This window comes from Monodon monoceros, unplaced genomic scaffold (assembly GCF_005190385.1).
Source record: "Monodon monoceros isolate NGI ecotype Baffin Bay Population unplaced genomic scaffold, NGI_Narwhal_1 Super_Scaffold_6, whole genome shotgun sequence".
Taxonomy (NCBI): domain Eukaryota; kingdom Metazoa; phylum Chordata; class Mammalia; order Artiodactyla; family Monodontidae; genus Monodon; species Monodon monoceros.
The window spans coordinates 39,957,550-39,979,563 of NW_021703783.1; the positions used below are offsets into that span (position 1 = coordinate 39,957,550).

A 22,014-nucleotide genomic window follows, 5' to 3' on the forward strand; every position below is an offset into this window, starting at 1 on the left:
GGTTCAGAGCCCTCTGTCGGGGGGAGGAGCGAGGAGGTGCAGGGAAAGCAGACGCCCGATTCCAGTTTACCCAGTCAGGAAAACCTCTGGCCAGAGGTTGGAAGGGTGGGACTGTGAGATATTGATATGGAGCCCAGTGACTTTGAATAGCTGGTGACAGTCCTGTCGGATCCCTGGCAACCCACAGAAAAGCAGTCACTGTTTCCAACCCTCCTCTTCTTAGTTCAGGGTCAGGTTTGCCTTCCTTCCCAACCTAGAGGCTCCAAGCTGCTTTCTTGAGTCTAGCTTATATTCGTCCTGCTGCAGGGGAATGACGTGGGGCTCCTGGGGTCTGGACAACAGCCTTACTGTGAGAGCTCTGACTCCTGCGAGAGGAACTCTTCTGAGGTTTCGGTGATTTTGATCACGAGGTCTCCCCTGGTTTTCTTTTTCCAGGAGGGGGCTCTCGAGAGGCCATACTTGGAGGCAGCTACAGGGAACATAAGGGGTGGGGCAGGGTATGGGCTGGAGGTTTGGGAGCCATTTAATATGATGCCTTTAGGGCCATGATCCCCCCGCTGTCCACCTCCCACCATGGGTTCTTGGGCCAAGCGGGCTCACCAGTTCTAGATCCGGACTGCATGGATCTGATCATAGTGGCTGAGGGCAAGTCCATCCTGGGGGAGAGGAAATGGTGGGATGTGAAGGGAGCCTGTGGCTTAAGCTCCCCTGGGATTGGGGGCCTGGGGACTGGCGTGAGGAGGGCAATTCTTAGCTGTCACTCCCAGCTCTGGGCTGCCCTTTTGTGTGACCCTGGCTAGCCAGCTTGTGCTCTCTGGGCTCTGTCCCCTTTCCCCTGCATGAATGGCTGTCATTTACTGAGCACGAATTTGTGACAGGCATTTGCACGCAGGATCGTATTAATCCTCCACACCACAGGCGAGCCATGCTTATGATCGGTCCATTTTCCAGATGGGAAAGCTGAGAATTTAATGAACTGGACCGAGGTACCAGTTTGTTTCAGTGGCTGAGCCAGGACATGAATCCAGGCCTGCCAGGCTCATAGAATCATGCTGCAGGCGGGGAGGGGGGTGGAGAGGGCCGGCCTTCTATGGGGCTGGTCCTACAGTCCTCCCGCGCTCCCAGCCCCACCCCGCTGGTCCAGCTCCTACCGGCTCTCCTCGCCCTCCAGCAGCTTGCGGTAGGTGGCGATCTCCACGTCCAGGGCCAGCTTGGTGCTCATCAGCTCCTGGTAATCACGCAGCTGCTGCGCCATGTCCTGCTTGGCCTGCTGCAGGGCGGCCTCCAGCTGGGCCAGCTTAGCCTTGGCGTCCTGGAAGGTCAGCTTACCCTGGCTCTCGGCTGCCTTGATGTTCTCCTCCAGTTTCAGGCACTGCAGCCAGGAGGACAGAGGGAAGGGGTCAGTGAGCAAAGGTGGGAGAGAGAGACCGGGCCAGGGCCAGGAGCCCACCTCTGTCCTTGGTGGGGGTGTGCACGGGGAGGGAGGACCTAGCACGGCATTCCTGAGCGTGGTAGTGGGTTGCCTTGCAGCAAGAGGGCATTCAGCTAGACCTAAGGAGACACTTTCCCAAGGCCACCAAAGGGGGAAGTACAACAGGCCACCAGAGGAGCCTGTCTCAACTGTCCTTAAAGGATGGCACTTCTCTGCCTGGAAGCTGGGGCTTAGGCCTCCCCTCCCTTCTCTCCGTGTAGCTGGTGGGAGGTCTGGAGGGAGGCAGTGGGCTCTGGCTGTATGTGGCGGGGCCCTCCAGCGTGCCAACAGCCCCGGCCAGTTTACAGAGCACTTCTACCTGCAAGGCTCCTCATGTGATCTGCAGAGCCATCTTAGGAGGACAGATGAGGAAACTGTGGCCCAGGGATGCTAAGTGACTTGCCCAGGGTCACTCAGCCAGGGCTTGCTTGGATTCAGCATGTGTGACTGTGTGCATGTGTGAGAGTGGGCGAGAGTGTGTGTCCCACGCTCCTCCCTGCTCCACCCCCAGGTGGGTACTTTAGACGCTCACATGGCTCTTGATGGAGAGGATCTGGGATCGGAGCTTCTGGATGTGCACTTTGAGGTCAGCGATCTCGCCGCGGCTTCTCTGGAGGCTGTTCCCAGACTCGGCTGAGCAGGCAGCCCGCTCTTCCAGCTGGAGGTTGTGGAGGAGGCGGCAGTGAGGGGCCACTCAGTGTGTCCCCCCCGGCACCCTGGCCCCTGGCCTCTTCTTCTTCCTCACCCCGGCGCCACCTCCTCCTCTGTGGCCCACCACTGCCCCTCCTCCCCCCACCACGTCCGTCTCTGGATGGCCTCTCCTGGCTGCCCTAGACTGAGCCCCATGGGCCGTACCCACACCTGGCCTGGCATTGCTGGCTGGCAGCACCACCGTGAGCCTCTGAAGAGTGCAGACTGTGGGCTTGCCCCTGTCCCCATCACCCCTGGAGCCGGGCACAGCGCTGGGCTCTCACATTCTCCTTTCTGCCTGTGAACTCACTGCTGTGGGCTCCGTCCCCCCTGTGTTTCCCCATTCCCCTCTCCCAGAGTCTCAGCACGCAGAGCTGCAGGTGGCCTCAGCCATCGCTGCTGCAGCCCGTTCTGCCCTGGCTGCCTTTCCCCAGCCTGCTCGTGAGCCCCGAACCTGGCTCTGGGAGTACGCCTTGCCCTCTTCCAGGCTGCGAGCCACGACGGCGTCATACTGGGCCATCACCTCCTCCACGATGCCACTCAGGTCAATGTGGCAGCGGCTGTCCATACTCACGGTCACCGACACATCCTTCACTTGGGCTGCCAGGTCCTTCAGCTCCTGGCCGGGCACAGACTTGGGGGCTCAGGGCTGGTAGGGGGGCACCAGACCCTCAGCCAGACATAGTCCCCATTGTGCATTCATCCCCCGGGGCGAGGGGAGGGCGGGCTCCTCCCTGTCTCCCGGGAGAGATGCTCAGAGGATAGATGCCTCCCTGCCCCGCCTCGCCAGCTTGGACTCTTGGGAAGCAGCTCTTGGCCCCCCGGCTCACCCACCTGTTGATCTTCCTCTCTGTGAGGACAGGGAGGGACGCTTGGCTCCAGAGGCCCACCCTACAAGCCTTATCCCTCTTGTTTCCCCCCGTCTACACTGTTGTCCACTCCCAGGGCAGACCACCTTCCTCCTCTCCTGGCGGGGGAGGAAAGGGCCCAGGACCTCTGGGCCTGAGGGAATTCTACCATTGGGCAGCTTGGCCTCCCCTACCCCTGCCCTCCCAGGACGGGAACTCCCCGAGGGCCTGGATGAGCCATTTTCACCTCCAGGCCTCCATATCTGGCAGGGGAATGTCTCTGTTGAATGCATGTTGGGATGGAAGCCCATGAATGATGAGGGCAGGAGTAGACCAGAGGCTGACAATCGAGCATCCCCACTCCCCTGCCAGTGGCCAAGGCAGAGGTGACTCCAGGGTCACCCTGGGGACTCAGTGCCCCTCCCCATCTAGCTGAGGGGCTTGCCCGGCCACAACAGGATTTAGCTTCAACATCTTCTTTTCTCTCTGTCCTTTGGGATCCTGCTCTTCCCCTCTTCTCTGCCCAGAAAATGCTAGCCTATGTTCTCAGAGACCCCGGAAGCGTTAAAACCTCCCATTTCCCTGGGGGCTCATGAGAGCCCAGGCTGTGTGTGTGCTAAGGGCTTTCCAGGCATCCTCACATTTCCTCCTCATCAGGCTGGCACGATTGTTAGCCCCAGATGACAGAGAGGAAGGAGACTGCAGCGCACAGAGTTGATGGAAACAGCTGTGAGTACAGGGCTGGACTCCAGAGCCTTTGCGGCTCCTGCTATGCTCACATAGTGGGATGGACACAGGAGCTGAAGCCCCAGATCTGCTTTCTGTCATGCCCCACAGCCTGACGGCTTTCTGGCCTGAAGGTTCAGGGGTGTTTAGAAAGGCAGATGGGGACGGGTGTCTTTGTAGGGGCTGCAAGGTGTCACCTCCAGGGCCCTGGGCTGCTTTCCCTGGAGGTGCTGATCAACACCCTGGGCCTGGGTGGGGCCCGTGTGGGGAGGAGTGAGTGGGCATAAGCATAGTGTCCGTGGCCAGCATCTTACAGACAGAGTGAGGCAGGTGGCCGGGGAGCCTCGGAGAGGCAGGAAGGGGGGCCGGGCACCCTGGGAGGTGGGGCGGGGCTCAGCCCCGGGGGAGGGAGGGGGTGGGACAGGGATGACATAGTCACTCCTGCCGGGTCAAACTTTGTTTGATTCAGGATCCAAACAAGGTCCATACACTGTCATTGGTCCATATGTCTCTAAGTCTCTCTTATTTTGTAGATACCATCTCCATCTCCATCTCTCTCTGTTATTATTTTTTTCTTTTTCTTATTGACAACACCGAGTTGCTTGCCCATAGTCTGAATTTGACCGATTGCCCTGCGTGTCGGTGTTTAACACGCTCCTCTGGCCCCTGCGTTTCCTGAAAAGTGGCAGTTGGATCAGGAGGCCTGCTCAGATCCAGGTTTTGTTTTTGGCTCGTGACCACATTCTGATCTTGGTTCCTGATTTAGGGCCCCCTCCCGACCCTCATCTGTCTTTCTGCTCAGCGAGGCTGTGGCTGAGGCTCTGGCGTCTGGACCTGTGGATGCTGCTGACCTGCCCCTCGTATCCCTGTGGCTGTAGACCGCGGGTTCGGGCAGCTGCGAGGCCTGCAGAGGAAGGCCGCCCCTCCCCTGTCTGCTCGCTGCCTGACCCCGCCCACTAGCATCTCTGGTGATCAGGATCGCTTCCTGGAAAAGGCAGCTTGGGCAGTGGCAGGAGCCTGTCTCCACCCTGGAACCCGCGGGACTCTGAGCTCAGTGGCCAGCTGCCCTTTAGGGGGTTCCCTGATGGAGGATTTTGGCTGATCTGCAGATGGACTTAACAGAGATCTCGGAGCAGAGGCAGCAGGAGGCCCCAACCCGTGACAGAATAAGGTTGACGGTGCCTACGGATTCATGCCCCAACTCTGCTGCCTCGGGTCATCTTTGGAGACTGGCATCTCCCAAATGGAACGGACATCCCTGCCGGAGCTTGGCTGTGAACAGTTCCAGAGATGTAGCTTGGGGCTCCCTCAGTCACCATGTTGTGTAGGTTGGTGGACTTGGGGTGTTTCAGACAAACCTCTCCAGGGACACTTCCAGCCCAGGCCTAGGGTAGCGTTTGTTGTGGACCAGGAAAAGGCTAGGGCGCTTCAGAACACAGGGCGCCACCGGGGCAAAAGGATGGGAGAAACACAGTTGATGGGGCAGCCTCAGATCCTTTCTGGAAAGAGGCAGCGTAAGCATGAGCATGGTATACAGCAGCAGGAGGTGGAGGGTTTAGAGCGTCTGCAGACCTGTTCAGACAGGCCGGCCCCTGCCGGGCTGCAGAGGGCATAACAATGCTGACTTGTGTGGTGTGGGAGTGCCACCATGGGATGTGTACCTTCAAGTTGGCAAGAATTAAGCCGAGGTACATTTTAGAGCTTCGCTTAGGAGCCAGAGTCTGAGGAGGCTGCCATGCGTATGACCACTCTCGTTGTTGTCCCCCAGGTCCGGGAAGATGGTGACTCTGAGGGGGTACCAGTACTGCTTGGTAAAATGTAGTGTTTAAAGGCACTGGGGGACTTCCCCAGTGGTCCAGTGGTTAAGACTCCGCGCTTCCACTGCTGGGGGCACGGTTTCGATCATTGCTTGGGGAACTAAGATCCTGTGTGCCACGTGGTGCGGCCAAAAGAAAAGGGAACTGAGCTCTGAGTACCACCACATCTTATTACCTGAGCAACCCTGGCCAAGTCTGTAAACTTAGCCGAGTCTCAGTTTTCTCATTTGAAAAATGTGTATAATTATGGAACTGAACACAGCTAACATTTAACAAATACCATGTGTCAGACACTGTTCTAAGTGTTTTAGGATATATTAGCAAAATAAATCCTCTCAAAAGGCCAGTGAGCTAGGTGCTATTGTTCTCCCCATTTTACAGATGGGGAAATTGAGGCATAGAGAAATAAAGGAACCTGCTCAAGTTCACATAATCACCAAGCCAGGATTCAAATCCAAGCTGCTCTAAAGCTCATGATTTCTTAATCTTTATCCCTACTTTATAGGGTTATTGGGAAGAGTAAATGAGATTACATCTGGAAAGCACCCAGCCTGGTGCCTGGAATGTAGTAGGTGCTCAATAAGCAACAGCTAAGGAAACTATTGTGATTGGTAACGGTGATGGAGCCGGGAGGAGGTGTCCAGGGCCTGGAGCAACCTCCCGAGGCACCACGAAGGCAGGTGCCAAGGCAGCTTAGTCATGCCAGGTCCTCTTTGCAGGCATCAGCATCCTAGGAGGTGTGCCTGGCGGCAGGAGGTTGTCAGTGGATTCCGTAGCTAATCTCCCTGGAGCCAGAGTGTATGGGTGGGGCAGGTGGTATTCTGGCTGGATGCAGCCAGACCCCAGTGCACTTGGGACCTGGGGTGTACCCTGGAAGCTGAGGGGAGATGGGGGCCCCAGGGTCCTCTCACAGCCTGTATTCCCGGAGGTGAGGAGTAAAGGGGTTGCCTGGGAGGCTGCAGTGTGTAGATGAGGCCCTGAGCAGCCTATGGCCATTGGCTTCTGGGAAAGGCCTTCCACAACTTATCCTGGGTGTGTGTGTGTGTGTGTGGTGTGTGTGTGTGTTTTGGGGAGAGGGGAGGGCTCTTTCCTGGGACCCTGGGGTGGGCCTATATAGCCGTGCTTTTCTGGTGTCTGCTCCAAAGTTGAAACCAGAGAGTCTGGCCTCACCTGGAGCTACTCACATCCCGCCATGTTTTCCTTCTACCTGAGCTGGCCATGGCTGGCAGCTGCCTGTGCTTGGACCTGCTCTGTCTGATGCGGTAGCCACTAGCTCTCTGTGGTCACGAGCACTTGAAATGTGGCCAGTCAGAACTGAGATGAGCTGGAGGTGTAAAATACAGACCAGGTTTTGAAGATTTAGAACGGGAAAAAGAATGTGAAATAGCCCATTCATTTTTTTTATGGATTACATGTTGAATAATCATATTTTGGATATATTGGGCTAAATAGAATACATTAAAATTATTTTTTTCCGTTTCTTTGCTTTTTAAAACAATGTGGCTACTAGAAAACTTACAATTACCTATGTGGCTTGCATTATATTTCTACTAGGCAGTGCCAGCTTAGAGACCCGCCGGTGTGGGGAATCTTCTTAGCAATGGGTCAGTGTTGCCTTCTCAGCCTACAGAGGTGTGTGAAGAGAAACTCAAACCTCACGGCCCGATATCAACCTGCCACCTCACTGCCTCCCAAAGCAATAATAACTGCTGTTATTATATATATTATATATAACATGAAATAATAATATATTATAAATATGTTATAATATATAATATGATCGTATTTATAATATAAATAATAATAAATGCACTTCTGCATTCACTGTGGCCCTTTCTCCACAGCACTCCTCCAGCAGCACAAGCCATACCTTTACCCCGTCTGTAGCACCCACGCTGGTCCCTACCAAGGGCTACCCATCATGCTTAGAAAAGGCCCACAGCCCATCCTGGGCCCCAGACCCTGCATGAGCTGGCCCTTGCCCACCCTGCCTTAGCCACAGCTGCGGCTTTCTCTCCCTCCCAGGATCAAATCATTCCTGCCTCAGGTGCTTCACACAGCTCTTCCTTTGGCGGAAGCCACCTCAAGTCTCTGCTGAGCTGGATCTTCCTGGTTTGGGCCTTCACACGCTGGGCCTCCTCTGAGATGCACCCCTGTCAACACTCGGACTCGGGGACGGAAGCTTCCCTGCCCTCTTGCAGTAAGGCATCACCCTGTTTCTTTGCATATCAGCAACTTTTCACCCTCCAAAATGATCTTGTCCATATAGGTGCTTATTAGCCTGTCGCCTCTTAGCTAAGTTGTGCCCTCCTGAGAGCAGGGAACTAGCCCGCCTGGCTCACTGCTGTGATATCAGCGCCTGGCATCTAGCAGACATGCCATAAACATTTGTTCAGTGAATGAACGGATTTATCCCATCACAGTCCGATGAGCCTGCTACTATCACTCTCCCCATTTTAGAGATGAGGAAAGTGAGGCACAGAGGGGAGAAATAACTTGCTCTGAGTCACAGAAATGGTTAAAAAAAAAAAAAAAGTAGAGTCAGGATTGGGGCCCAAGGGCTGCCAAGTCCGAATGGAGTCCACAGCCTGGCTATTGGGGTGGGGGCCAGAGGTTTGGCGAGTAGATGGCTGGCTGTGTCTGACCTTCCTCAGCTATGTCGCTACCCCTGTAGGGCCTCCACCTGGCCCTGGGCTCGCAGGACGGACCAGAGGCTGAAACGTTGGTCCTGCTGACGTCTGCTGGGGCGGTAGCAGGCCTGGTGAGTGTGGGCAGCGGGGCACCCGCTCCCCGCGCCACTCAGTGGGCATTGGAGCGGTCTGCCTGCGAGGGCTGCCTCCCTGCTGTTGGCGAGGGTTGGGGTGTTCTCTCAGTTCTGCCACCTCCCATGGCTGCAGGCAGGTCTCAGGCCCACGGAAGCCCCTCTCGGGGCTGAGCCGCTGGAGAGTAGTGAGGCCCACGTGCAGCCACGAGGCCCAGTCTCGTCTCCACAGGGCGAGGCCCTGAAGCCATGGTCAGCAGCCCTAGGGCATTTCAGCAGACCTTTCTCATTGCGGTGGTGACTTTGAGCCCTGCTCTGCCCTGGGCTGCGTTGCCATAGCTTGGCGCCAGCGGTTTGCGGCACACAGGCCGCTGCACCCTGTCATCCCCAACGAGGGTCCTGCCTGCTTGTAGATGAACTGAAGCCTCGCCCTATCAGGCTCCTCACCCCTGAGGCGGGGGATGTAGAGAGGAGAACACACGCCCCAAAGGACGCCCGGGAGGCAGAGTGGCGCCGAGGGGTGGAGTCCAGTGGCAGGGTTCATCTGCTGGCGGCACTGGCAGTGGGACAGGCCTTGCTGGGCCGCTGTTCCCCCAGGCTCAGCTGAGGACATATGAAAATGTGTCTGGAGGCTCCTCTGTCTACATTTACTGGGTCTTTTTTTTGGCTGCACCACACAGCCATGTGGGATCTTAGTTCCCCAGGGATCGAACCCATGCCCCCTGCAGTGGAAGTGCAGAGTCTTAACCACTGGACTGCCAGGGAAGTTCCTAGTGCGTCATTTTTGTCTGGCAGAAGCTAGTGTTGTCTGGGAACCAGAGAATCTGACTCTAGGTCTTCCCTGCCTGACTCCCAAATGGAGGAGGGTGCAGTGAAGGCCTATCACAGCTAGAACTGTGGGTGTCTGTAATTTAGGCTACGGGGATGAGAGAGAGGTTAGTTCAATTAGAACGGTTGTTCAAGGCCTCCTGGTTCCCTGCCTGAGGCCACCTCCTGACCCTCGATGTACCTGGTCCCCTGCATGCCCTCAGAGCTCCAGCACACATGAAAGCAGGGCTCTCCCTGAGAGAGGCTTTGCGGGAACCGGCCGCACTCCATGAAATGAGTGATGAGGGGACACGCTGGATTATTGACAGCAGCGTGCAAGGGGTTTAGGAAACTGTTACATCTGTGGCTGCCAACAGTGAGTGCCTGCTGAAGCTTCCACGACCCACTGGACACCTCTGCCTCCCCTGCATCCCTTACCCACGGCTCAGCGGGACCCTGGCCCCATCTTCTCACCTGCTCGTAGATGCTTTTCATCAGGACCACAAAGCTCTTCAGGCCTTTTAACTTGTCCTCTAGTCCTGTCCGTCGAAGACACTCTGCATCCAGGTCCTGGGGGTGGGAGCAGCTGTGAATGATGGGAGAGGGAACGGAGGGGTCCCAGGGCAGGGGTGGGGTAGGGGGAACTTTGCTTCCTGGGTGAGATGGGGGTGATTCCCAGAGGAGACCTGGCTCAGAGCCTGGCAGAAGGAGCAGGGTGGGGACAGGTTCATGTCTCTCTGCCTGTGGTCCTGGGACTCAGCCTCTGGGGGCTTTGCTTGGGGATCCTGAGCAAAAGAGGGCAGAGTGTCCATGAGAAAGGAGCCCCCGGGGCAGGCTGGGGAGGCTACCTTCTTCAGCTGCGCAAAGGTGAACTCCATGTCCGTGCGCTTGGAGATCTCGTCCTCATACCTGGGAGGTGGGGAGGGAGGGAAGGGGGAGGCAGGGAGAGACAGAGAGAGAGAGAGGGGCTGCTCAGCTGGATGTGGTGGGACTTGGCGAGGGTTTGTTTAACCCTCCTTGGGTGGGGCTCAGGGCCTCTGTAGCCCCATTTGGTGCCTTGTGCCAGTTAGGAAAATGTGGTCCCTTTCTTCAGGTGGATGCAGCCCCTCTCCTCCACGATACCCTAGTGCTGGCTCTGGGGCAGGAGGCAGCCCGCTTCCCAGGCTCACTCCTTCTTGATGAGCAGCCATTCCTCTCCCAGCGGCATCTGCCCCTTTCCTGGCTGTGCTTCACAGTCACCTCCTCCAGGAAACCCCTCCTGATTGTGCCGCCCTTTCACCCTGACGTTTTGTTCCCTCATCGTTTTCCCATCTCCTCCCCGGAGAGTCTCAGTTTCAAACAAGCTGTCTTTGGTTGAGTCTGCTCTGAGCATCTTCCTTGCACGTTATCCTCTCCTAACTCTACCTGTCCCTGCAGCCCCACCCTTATCCCCACTGCTTTGCTAGACAGCAGGACACCATGCCATCTTCCCCGCAGAGGGAGGACAGGAAGGGCATGGACTTTGCAGTCAGATGGGCCCCCGGTGTGTTTGGGGGCAGGTGACTCCACCCCCTTGCTTGTCTTTCGCGGTATGCACGTGTGCATGTGCATGGGTGCATGCGTGTGTGCATGGGGGCTGAAGCCCACCAGCATTCCACAAAGGTGGGTTCCCTCTCTCCTCAGATGTGCCTCTTCCTTACTCAGTCCACCTCGTTTTCAGAACAAGAACGCTGTTGGATGGGGAGACGGGCTCCCTGGATCCTTGACCTTACATTCTTGGCCCCCGGGGTTGGTGTCGGCCAGCTGCACGCTTCCCACCTGCAGCCCTGCCTGCCCCAGCGGATGTGGGGATTCTGTGGCTTCCTGTTTTCCCCCCTCCTCTTCAGGGAATGCCTGAATCACTGGCAGCTCTAATTACAGCCACCCGCCTGCCCCAGTCCCTGACCTCACAGATGGGGCAGCGTCACCCATCGCCCACGTCAACTAGCTGGACCTGCCTTCTTTTCCCCTAGGCCTTCTTTTCCCCCAGCCTCCCTGAGGGACTCAGGGGAGCAGGCCCCAGGGGGTGAGAGCCCATGGGGCACTTGGGCCTCTGGAACTCAGTGTGCTGAGGACCTGCACTCTCCCCGGTCACTACCTCGGCTTCTGAGAGTTTGGAGGGACTCTGAGAGTACGGGTCATGGGGGCAGGGTGGTGGGGAGGGCCAGGGAGACTGGTCTGCAATCTGGGGCCTGCCAGGGCAAACAAAATGCCCGAGAAGCTTTACTTGCACCCCCTCCTGTGACCCTCAGAGCTGCTAGCCAGGGATGTCCTATTGGTCCCATTTCACAGATGAGGAAATCGAGGCACAGAGAGGGGCTTGGAGGCTCGTGCAGTGTGCTGGTTAAGCATGGGGCTCCAGAGCCAGACTATTTGGGTTCAGTTCCTCACTGTCTTGCTAACTAGCTGTGTGACCTTGGATAGGCTGCTTCTGTGTGCCTTTGTCATGATAATGTTGATGTTGTGAGTATTAAATAAGTTAATACATAAAGTGTTTACAATGGTGCGTGGCACCCACTAAAGCTACTGCTATTATTATTACCCAAGCTCCCTCCTCTCCAACACCAGACCCCAGCCCTCAGCCCCTCTGTCTCAGCATTTCCAGAAAGAAACCACGGGAACCCTCATTGCAGGGGAGGGAGGGGGCAGTTCTCTGCACATCCTTCACAAATCTGACTTGAAGAGGCTTCCCTCTGGAATCTGGGGGCCTCCTGAGTTGGGGACAGGGGTCTGGGGAGCCCCAAGCTGAGCAGCTCCCACTGACTGGCCTTCCCCATGCACGCCCTGTGTCCAGCCTCTCCCCTCCCCCCACCCCTCTTCTCTGGATAGCAGAGTTCTGCCAGCCTGGGTGCAGGACCTTGGGGAGAACTGTCCAGTGGGGAGCCCTCCGAGGTGCCAAACCTCCTTTTTACCCCTCACTGCCCTTCCCAGCCTTCTGTGCAGCCTTCCAGCCCCCTTCTCGTTGACTCCACTGCATTTCAATTCCAGTTCACCCCCTCAAACAGATGCTCTTGTGCACCAGACAGCTTACAAAATCGTATGCGACATTCCTGAGTCACTTGCTGTGTGGGCTTGGGCAAGTTGCTTCCCCTTGCTGGGCCTCTGCTTCATCCTTAGTAAATAGAGGGGTTAGCTAGCTGATCCTTGGGGTCCCTGCTACATCAAAGCTTTTGGAAGTCTCCATTCCTATAGAGGCTTACGTGATGCCATGTCCCCCTATTCACCACCAATCCCTTGCCAGTCTGTCAGCCACCGGCTCCCAAAACCATTCTTAGCCCTTTTCAGCTCATCACACCCATACCTCCCCCCACCAAACTTGTTTATTTCTAGGAGTGAAGCTGATCTCATCGGCCTTGTAGACTCAAGGCACACCCCTCCCTGTCAGGGCTTGGTCTGGCGCCTCCTGGCTCCTGGGGGCCCCAGGCTTTGCACAGCCAGGCTTCAGCTTCTGTGGCTCTGGCCCGCAGACCCAGAAACCCTCCAGCCTTACCTCCCCCAACTCAGGTGTGTTCCCTACCCAGAGAGGGGAAGAGAGGCCCTGAGCCTAAACAGTAAAATCAGGCAGCAGACGCAAACCAGGCAGCAGGCCAAATGAGGGGGGCTGAGCCAGATTAAGGCAACAAGTAGTGTTTGTACAGAATTTCCAGTTACAAAGTGCCTCTGTGGATGTGATCTTGCTGCTCTCACGGGAACAGCTTCACCCGGGAGCTTGTGAGGTTAGGGATGGGACTTAGTATGCATGGCCACGTGACTGAGGACAAGCCCCCGCCCTCTCTGGGCCTCTGTTTCCTTCCCCATAAAAGGAGGATCCAAGTTGCCATCCAGCTCTGCCATCCTCTGCTCCTTTGAGGGCCAAAGACCTGCTAGGTATCAGTGAAATGAGTCGTGGGCTCTGGTGCACCAATATGATTTGCCTCGTCACCGTCAGAATGGGCAATCAGATTCCCTGTGTGTTTCCCTAGGACCTGGGAGGGCAGGGCTCGGGGGAAAGGTGGCCCCCAGGTCAGAAAGGGGCCCAGCCTCGAGGACCAGCTCAGGCCAGGGCTGTAGATCATGCCAGTTGGCTGGGAAGTTCCAGCCAGATCCACAGATGAGGAAACTGAGGTCCCCAGAGAGGGGAGAGCTCTCTGTGTGACCCTCCTCTCTGAATGTGGTCTGAGCAGGGGAGGCCATGCGGAGAGGCGGTGGGCAAAAGCCGAGCCAGGTCCCTGGACTCCTGACAGGCTGCCTCCACCCTCTGACTCTGGAGGCTTTGGGCCTCGCCTCAGATCACTGGTCTGGGGTCTGGCCCAAGCCCTGCCGGAGGAGGGTGCGGGCTCAACCGCACCCTGTCCTCCCCTCACCCTGGCCGGGGGCCTCCTTGCAAGGAGACCAGCCTCTCTGCCCTGCCCAGCCTCCTTGTCCTTGAAGCCGTGGCCGTTGTCTGGTCAGAAAGGGTCACCTCTCCTCTGAGCTACCAGGGTAACTGGTCTGCCTTTCTAGACTGGCTGAGTCAGCTCAGCAAGCCCGAGTCAAGGACCGCTGTGTGCTGGGCACTCAGCCTTTTAGGGGTCAGAAAAGTAGCCGTTTATCAGCCCCAGGCACCACGCTGAACTCTTGACTTCCTCCTCACACCAGCCTTGGCTTGGCATCAACCATCACCTTTCCCCCTCCACACGGGAGGAGACTGGGGTTCACGTGTGAGGCAACTTGCCCGAGGTCACAGAGCTAATGAGGGGTGTGGGCAGGGAGTAACCCCCTTCCACAGGACATAGTCATGCCCAAGCCTGGGCCCTTAACCACTGGGCCATACTGCTTGCCAGCTGCTTGTCCCCCTGTCTGTGTGTCCCATTAGGTTATAAAAGCATCCTGCAGGCTGGAGCTGTTTTCCTCATTCTCTCTCTAGATCCCAAGTCCACCATTGAGGTCAGGCACGCATTACCTCTAGGGGACTGTTTCCTTGTGCAAACAAACCCCACCATTTCTGCTCCTTGCCAGTCCAAGAGAGGTCAAAATCCCAGGTAACATTCAAAGCAGGAGCCCATCTGTTGCTCTAGCTAGTGACACAACTTCCTATTGCCAGAGGGTCGTGTGGCCGAGAGCCAGTGTGTTTATGGGCACAATGGGGATGCGAGCTGTGACAGTGCCCAGGGGCCAGCAAGCACAGGGCTTGGTCGTCAGCCAGCATGAGACTGGCTTCGTCGTAAGGGTCACTATTTGGGGGGTCACTGTAGCTTCACTGTCATATCCTCCCCGTATTTAGAGTACCGCTAGCACATTGCAGGTCTTGAATAATTAAGTGTGGACTAAAGAATTGTTTTCTAAAGAAGTTTCCTCTTTTTCTGGCCTGGGCTCCCAGACCTTGCACCTGAGCGCAGGTTGGTCCCCAGCCTCAGTCCCGGCCCACATGCCCATAGGGCGCCCCTACCTGATCTGAAACGCCTTCACCGTCTCAAGCTCCTGCCGCAGTTTGGTCTCAAGCTGGCCCCCCTCCTGGTTCACTTCGCGCAGTTTCTCCCGCAGTTGGCCCTGGTACTCCTCGTAGAGGTGTCCAAGGTCAAAGGCTGCCAAGTCCCGGCTCTGCAGGAAGCGCCATCGGGTTTCCAGCAGCTGGTTGCGATGCTCCAGGGCTCGCACCTGGGAGAGCGGAAGGGCTGCCGTGAGAGGGCCAGGTGCGGCCCAGCCAGCTCACGCCCCTTCCGGGGGCCTCCGTGCGAAGTGGCAGCTCAGCTGTCCGGAGCACACCCACGAGCACTCCCACCCCGGGGCCCTCACTCAGAGCCTTCAGGTGGCATCTCCAATTACTGATTGTTCAAACTGCAGATGGTGAGATAAGGATGGAATCTGAGAATCCCAGGGCTGTGGAGACAATTAGCCAAGGTTTCCTACGGGAGGGCGGGGGCCAAGGAGATGAGGGAAGGGGGACTAAGCTGTGAACGTGCCCACATGTGACAGGCTCTCCAGGCCTGCCTGGGGCTTGGGTGGGAGACCCCAAGGAACGTGGGGTGTCAGAGGCCTGTCTGCCGCCCACCCGGTCTCATCTTGCCTTGGAAACTCAGCAGGGTAGGGCCTGGTTAGTTCTTAAATGCTAATCCTCCCGACAACCCTGGACTTGTAGCCCCTCCAAACCTCAGTTTCCCCAGCTAGAAGTCAGGGATGATGTCACCTGCCCTGCCCACCTGCAGAGAGAAGAACCCGGGGATGTGCTTTGGAGCAGCAAATAGCAAACTCTGCTCTGGCTCCCACTGTGCACCGGGCCTTTTTCTACCTGCTGGACATCTTTAACGCACTAAATCCCCAAACAACCCGACGGGGTAGGTGTTATTTTCAGCTGCACTTTACAGACAACGAAACAGGGTACAGGGAGGTGAAATAGCTCGCCCAAGGTCACACAATTAGCAAGCGGCAGGGCCAGGTGCGGAATCCAGGCAGTTTGGGTTTAGAATGTTTGAATCGCTGCAGCATAGGCCTCCGGTCGGCTGCAAGGTCTCTGCAGGCCCTGGGACCCAGCTGCCCTTGCTGGGCTGGCTTCTGCCTCTAGTTAGGGCCGGTCTTGCCTTGAGAACAGAGACTGGGAGGGCTCTGGGCCCAGGGCTCCTTTCAAACTCTGCGTCCTCTTCACACTCTCCTGCTCAGACTTCTGCAGGGGCTCCTACAGCTCCCACCCCAGCCACCGGCAGATTGACAGGGTCCCTCCTGAGTCCTCTCCTTCCCTCCACCCAGTTCAGCCCAGCGCAGCCTGGGGGCTCCCCCTGCCTCTTCCCCACCCCGCCTGTCCTCTCCAGGCCCGACCTTTCTCGGGCACTCACTCTCCTTCCCACCATCCCAGCCCCTCCTCCACGTGCTCCCAGCCGCCTCCCCTCTTCCCTCCAGTATTTGGCCCTTGTTTGTCCTGATCCCCCACGCACCCTATCAGACTGAGAGCCATCTGCTTGCCTCTTGGGGTCCCTAGCCCGTCAGAGCCCAGGACGCGGGTAAGCCACCGAGGCGAGACGGGTGGCTGGGGCTAGGCGCCTGGACAGTGCAGGCTGTTGTTGTCGTGAGGATGTTGTGACAACGAGCCTGGTGAGGTTCCCTATGACCGCAGGCAAGTAGCTGGACCTCCTCCCATCCACGGCTGGCATCAGCTCCCAGAGTCACATCCTGAAAGAGCCAGAACCACAGCCAGGAGCCTTTTGGATCAGCGGGTCTATACCCTTCATATACAGAGGAGGAGATAGGGGCCCGGGGCAGTCAGGTCACGTGTCCAGGGTCCACAGCAACTCGGTGGCCAAGCTGCACACACAGGCCCATCTGACGGCAGCTGCCTGCGCTGGACATTCGTGGTCCTCTTCCTCCTGAATTTGGGTGCCAGGTGGGTTCGCCTCTCTTTCTGTCCTGCCCACGTCCCCGGGTTTCCCTGAGATGCTCTGCCCTGCGGGAGGCCCCTTTGACCCTTGCAGTAGACAACGCCAGCGGGAACACTGGACAATGGCATCTGTGGGCTGTCATCCCCTCCTTAACTCCCACTGGTCCCGGTAAATTCTGCTTGAAGCTGACTTTAAGCCTACAGTTTAATGTCATCGCCATCAAACAGGTTCAGTAGGGATGCAGTCGAGAGAGTTTCTGTCCTACTTGTGTGTGTGAGGGATTGCTGGGTGGGGGTGAGGGCAGGTTTCTGCTCACTCCACCTTCCCTGTGTTTTGACAAGTAAGAGCCCCATGTTTATACTGGGGGTGGGGTGAGAGGAGAGATGTGAGGCTCCTTCCTCCACCCATAAGCAACCAAAACACCCTTTAGACCAGGAAGTCCTTCCCTTAGTCTAACCTTGATCCCCTATGCTTTAGTACTTGCCTGCTGGGAGATGGTGTGCATTTGGCCAGCCAGTCCAAGGGCACTTTTGCCTCTGGGGGATCCAGGGAAGCCCCCTCTCCCTGCTGCCCTTGGGGGAGTTGCTTGTTGTCTCAGTGGGTGGGGATGGAAACTCATCCCCCACCCAGAACCTTCCCTGCAGAAGGGCTCCTCCCTCTCTCGGAACAAAGGCCTTGGGAGGGCAGGAAATCCTGGCACCCTGTGAGGTGCAGGGTTAACTGCTTCCAACCTGTCAAGGCTGCCGAACACCCCCCTCTCATTCCCCTTCCTCCCCGTCCTGGCTGACCCCTGCCCTTAGATCACAGGCGGCAGCTCTAGGAGGAGCCTCAGAGAGCAAGCCCCTGGTCTACCTGCTTCCCATTTTACAGGTGAAGGAACAGGCTCAGAAGCACAGAACTCACTGTGACCCAACTCCAGGGTCCTGGGCCGCCCTGTTGAAAAGCAGGCCCAGATGAGGGTGGGGAGAGATGTGCTTTCTGTGGAGGGAGCTGAGCAGCCTGGGCTGGGCTGGGACCCCCCTCTGAGGAGGGTGGGGGCTGACCGCCTGGGAGGCTTCACGTCCCCAGCCCATGGCCCACAGTCCGTGCACGTGAGCGTTCGGAGCGATGCCTCTGGGGCTTGCAGGTCCTATTCCTCAGGTGCGGGTGGGGTCACATCCTCTGCCTCCAGCCAGAACTTTGCTTTGCCTAAGGAGCCTCAGGGTCTCTTCGTCAGGAAGGGCTGGTTTGTGCCTTCCCTCGTGCAGGTGCCCAATGGCTCTGGTGACTTCCAGAGGCCACACACACCAAGGGAAGACACTGTGCCCGACTCTCTGTCCCCAGCCATTTTACCACCCCTCTGGGATTCCCCCTCTATAGCCTCCTTGGGCGCCACTGGCAGAGTCCTCCCTCTTGTCCCACCTCCATCCCCTCTGGTGTCTGCGTGTGAAGGTGAGAGGGCCCAGCCAGCAGCCTCTGCTGGATGTTGGCATTGCCCTCTCCCTTCCTCCCTCGGCCTCCCCTCCTTCATGGCTGCAGCTGTACCAGTCCTTCCACTGGCATGAGCTCAGGGCTACCCTCAGAGCAGGAGTAGAGCAGGGAAGTGGAGTCTGAAGCACAGAGAGGGTAAGTGCCTTGCCAAAGGAAACACAGCCTCCAAGTGGAAGAATTAGCATCGCTCCAGGGCCCCTCGGTGGACTCCTGGGGGTCTCCCCGCCGACCCTCTCCCTCTTCCTCCTCTTCCTCAGTGCTCTCTGATTTCTCTCGGTGCCTCAGAGGGCCCAGAAGGGGATGTGGAGCTGGAGGGTGGCCCTGCCTGTCTCTTCTCTTTGCCTAGAGCCCACCCCTCCACTGGTGGTGGCGTCTCACCCCCTGACTCATGCATCTCTATCCAGCCCCATGCTGCACGCCTACCCACGAAGCTCCCCACCCCCCTCCCTCCATCAGGGCCCTTCCTTCCCTCTTACCAGGCTCCCTCCTGCCTGGAAGGGACTAAATGGGTTCAGGAGTTCCCTGGGCCGGGCCCATTTATGGTATTTTTAATATAACAAACAGAATGCACCTGGTACGTGGTAAGGGCTTTACAAATGCTTTTCAGAAATGATCCCGTTTGACAAGCTCATTACACCGATGTGTACTGAGGCACAGAGAGGTTAAATAATTTGCCTGAGGTTATGCAGCCGGTCAGAGGTGAAGCCAGGATTCAAACCCAGCAACGCGACTCCAGGTTTCACATTCTTAACCTCTGCTTGCTTCCACTTGGGCCTCACGGTCTTTACAAGGAGGGATTTGAGCTAATGACAGACCTTCTCCATAGAGTTGGTGGATCGGCTGGGACTCCTTGGGCAGAGCCCCAGTGATCAGCTTCCCCAAGGGGCTGGCACCCCGGCTGCCTGCGTCCCACCCTGAAGAGCACCCTCCTCAAGGCCAAGTCTTGAACTGCGGATTGGGAAGCTCCAGTTCTTCTGAAGATCTTAGAGGGCATCGCCCTGGCCCTGGGAACAGAACCCAGACCCCTCGGGCCCCTCCCTGTGCCTACACACCCCTCCTGTCCCCATGGCGGAGAGACACAGGGTGATATCAGCCCTGGCGTCCAGGGAGAAAGCCACCCATCCGCGCCGAATTACAAATTACGTAGCTCATGAAACATTCCTTTTAAGGGATTAAGCTGTATTTGGAGAGGAGGTGGCCCTGCAGGGACCTGCCTTCCCAGGGCAGCGAGCTCTTCTCCTAGGCTCTGGTTGTCCTCCAGTTGTCACTTCCCCTCCACACCCCTACCCCAGGCACCCCAGGTGTGGGTGCAGGAATGCTGGTCTGGACGCATGAATGCGGGAGAGGGGGCCGGGGAGAAATGACTCCCACTTCGGAGGCTACTGGCTTCGTGTCTCACAGACCTGAGTTCAAGTCCAGACCGTACCCTTGCTGGTTGTGTGACCTTGGGCAAGGCACTTCACCCCTGGGCTGCTCTGTCTACACAGGAGGGGAACTAGCCACTGTGGAGCGCTGGGTGGTGTGGGCAGAGCACAAGCCGGTGCTCCAGAAGTTACTTTCTTCCCTCTTCCCCTCTCTGTGAGTGCCCACCTAGTGGAAGTACAGAGGGACACAGGCTGGGAGAGCAAGGGGAAGAGAAGGACCCAGCTAGGGGCAGAAGGATGAGGGGTGGGGGGCAAGCAAGTTGAGTTTTCCTTATCTGTAAAATGGGCATGAAAATGACTTCTTTCCTAGGGTTGAGGGAAATTGAGATAAATATGTAAGGTACCCAGCACAGTTCCTGGCACACGGTGGGCTGTTAATGATCAGTAGCTGTTAATCTGGCTCCTATTCTGGGCAGGGCAGCAGGGAGCAGAGCTGGGAGGGCTGGTTAGGGGAGGTCCTTGGAGGAGGTGAGTGAGACCGGCTTCGGGAGGTAGACAGGACTTCCTTGGAGCCCTTGAAGCCCTTGCCCTGGGCCGAAGATGGACACCAGTGCCCAGACCAGCATGCTGGCCATGGCAGTGGGGTCCAGGAAGTGGGGTGCCAGGGACTCAATCCCTCTACTCAGGGTGCAGGGAGGACCGGCTGGCCACCTGTTTCTGACTCGCAGCATCCATCCCTTGCATTCCTATCTCCTGACAAGCCACAGCTGCAGCCCCATTCTGCAGCCTCCTTCTGGCCTCCCCACACATGCTGCCCGCCCCCCCGCCCCAGCCCTTGCCGGTGTTTCTGACCCTGGGAAGCTGAACAGAGCCAGCAGCATGGACAGGAAGGTGGGCCCTGTCCATCTACCTTGGAGTCCGACTGCATGCAGCCCGTGCCCCCATCGGCCATTCTTATGAGGGGACATCCTCTTGGTCACACTCAGAGCCCCTCCCTAGTCCACGCCTGGGAGGGAGGGTGACCCCAGGCCATGCAGCACATTATTATCCTGACACCCCTCGGAGGCCATTCCGGGGTCCCTTTCTCCCCCACATCAGGGTGGCGCAGGCACTTCCCTCCCCATCTCTCCGCTCAGAGCTAGCCTGCGGAATTAGCAGTGCCGACTTCCCATTGGCTGGGGGCGGGCGTGGGACGTGATGCTTGGGAAGTACAGAGCTCAGCCACCTGCCCAGGGCTTAGTTTTGAGACAGCCCCTCCACACCTTTTGCTCACCTTGCCGATCAGGGAGGCAAACTTATCATTGAGGACCTTCATTTCCTCCATCTTCTGGCTCTCCTGCTGCTGGATGGCTGGGTCCACCTTGAGGTCCAGAGGTACTAGCAGGCTGGGGTTCACGGTCACCTTGGGGATGGTGCTAGCTGTCAGGCAGCCTGTGAGACTGCTGGAGCTGAAGCCCGGCTCGGGGGCCCTGTAATTGCTCCATCCGGAGGTCCCAGGCCAGGGACCACTCGCCTGGGTCACCTCACAGCTGTTGAGGTTGCCGAAGCCGACGATGCAGGAGCGGCAGGCCATTTCAGGTCCCCGGGACCCAGAGCGGGCAGGGCGCAGTGATGGGCAAGCAAGCCTTTGAGGGGTGGCGGCAGCTGGCTCCGGTCGCAGGCAGGGCAGGCTGGGGACTGAGGAGCAGACACCTGTCACACAGTGCTCATTAGCTCCTCGAAGGCGTGACGCCTCTCAGCCCGACCAACCTGTTAGATGATGTGGTTCCTGCCCCTCCCCCGGCACCATGTACCCATCTCCTCCCGGGGCAGGGATCTGCCTTGCTGAGGGGGGCTCTTCATAGGCCTCCCAACCAAGCCAGGACTGGCTCCAGGGGAGAGGGACATAGCTGGGCTGGCTGGCTGGGTGGGTGTCGGGTGGTAGCCAGAGGAAAGGCAGATTCAACGAAGAAGGAGAGAGAGAGAAAGAGAGAGAGAGAGAGAGAGAGAGAGAGAGAGAGAGCTATGCCTCTCACTGAAGACCTCACTGCATACCTGAAGGCTGACGTATCTAGGCTTACATATTTCTGGAAAAGATGAGGCAAGCGCAGGCCCTGGGCTCCTGAGTGTAGGGCAGCCGTCCTGGGCACCGTGCCAGTCTGGCATTGGAAAACCGCACCTTGACTGTTTATTTTCTACATGCGCAAGAGTCTCCCCTGCTTATCTTCTCCTCTTCCTTTCTTCCTCCTGCTCTCCCTCCTTCCTGCCTTTGATCTATTATTTATTGAGCACCTACTGTGTGCCTTCCACCATCTGAGGGGCTGGAGAGGAAATAGATGGTCAAGGTCAAGAGCCTGTGGCTTTGGACAAGTGAGACTTGGTTCAAGACTCAGCATGGGGACTTCCCTGGTGGTGCAGGGGGTAAGACTCCGCGCTCCCAATGCAGGGGGCCCAGGCCAGGGAACTAGATCCCACACGCATGCTGCAACTAAGAGTTCGCATCCCACATCGAAGGAGACTGCCTGCCGCAACTAAGACCCTGCGCGACCAGATAAACAAACAAACAAATAAATTAAAAAGTCATCCCTGCCCAAACCTAAAAAAAAAATTTCATCTTAAATATGAAGTGTAAGTAGAAAAGACACTGATTTGCTCCCACAGAGCCTCTGATGGAGTGGCAGAGGGTTCGGCCAGCCCAGGGCATTCCCTCCTGCCTTCCTGAAGTTCTGGAGGCA

General features: G+C 57.5%; 1 protein-coding gene across 2 annotated transcripts; it reads right to left on the reverse strand.

Moving 5' to 3' along the window:
- Positions 1-344: 344 nt before the first annotated feature.
- On the reverse strand, positions 345-20,873 carry KRT80 (keratin 80). Of its 2 annotated transcripts, none has more exons than XM_029205352.1 (9): positions 20,574-20,873; positions 14,546-14,754; positions 9,969-10,029; positions 9,595-9,690; positions 2,616-2,780; positions 2,004-2,129; positions 1,152-1,372; positions 601-656; positions 345-469 (listed from the first exon to the last, which is right to left on the reverse strand). In XM_029205352.1, the coding sequence occupies exons 1-9, from the start codon at positions 20,871-20,873 to the stop codon at positions 345-347; spliced, it is 1,359 nt and encodes a 452-aa protein (XP_029061185.1). The 2 variants fall into 2 exon arrangements, with proteins under 2 accessions (XP_029061185.1, XP_029061187.1); XM_029205354.1 differs by lacking the exon at positions 345-469 and adding an exon at positions 470-504.
- Between the last annotated feature and the right edge of the window lie 1,141 nt (positions 20,874-22,014).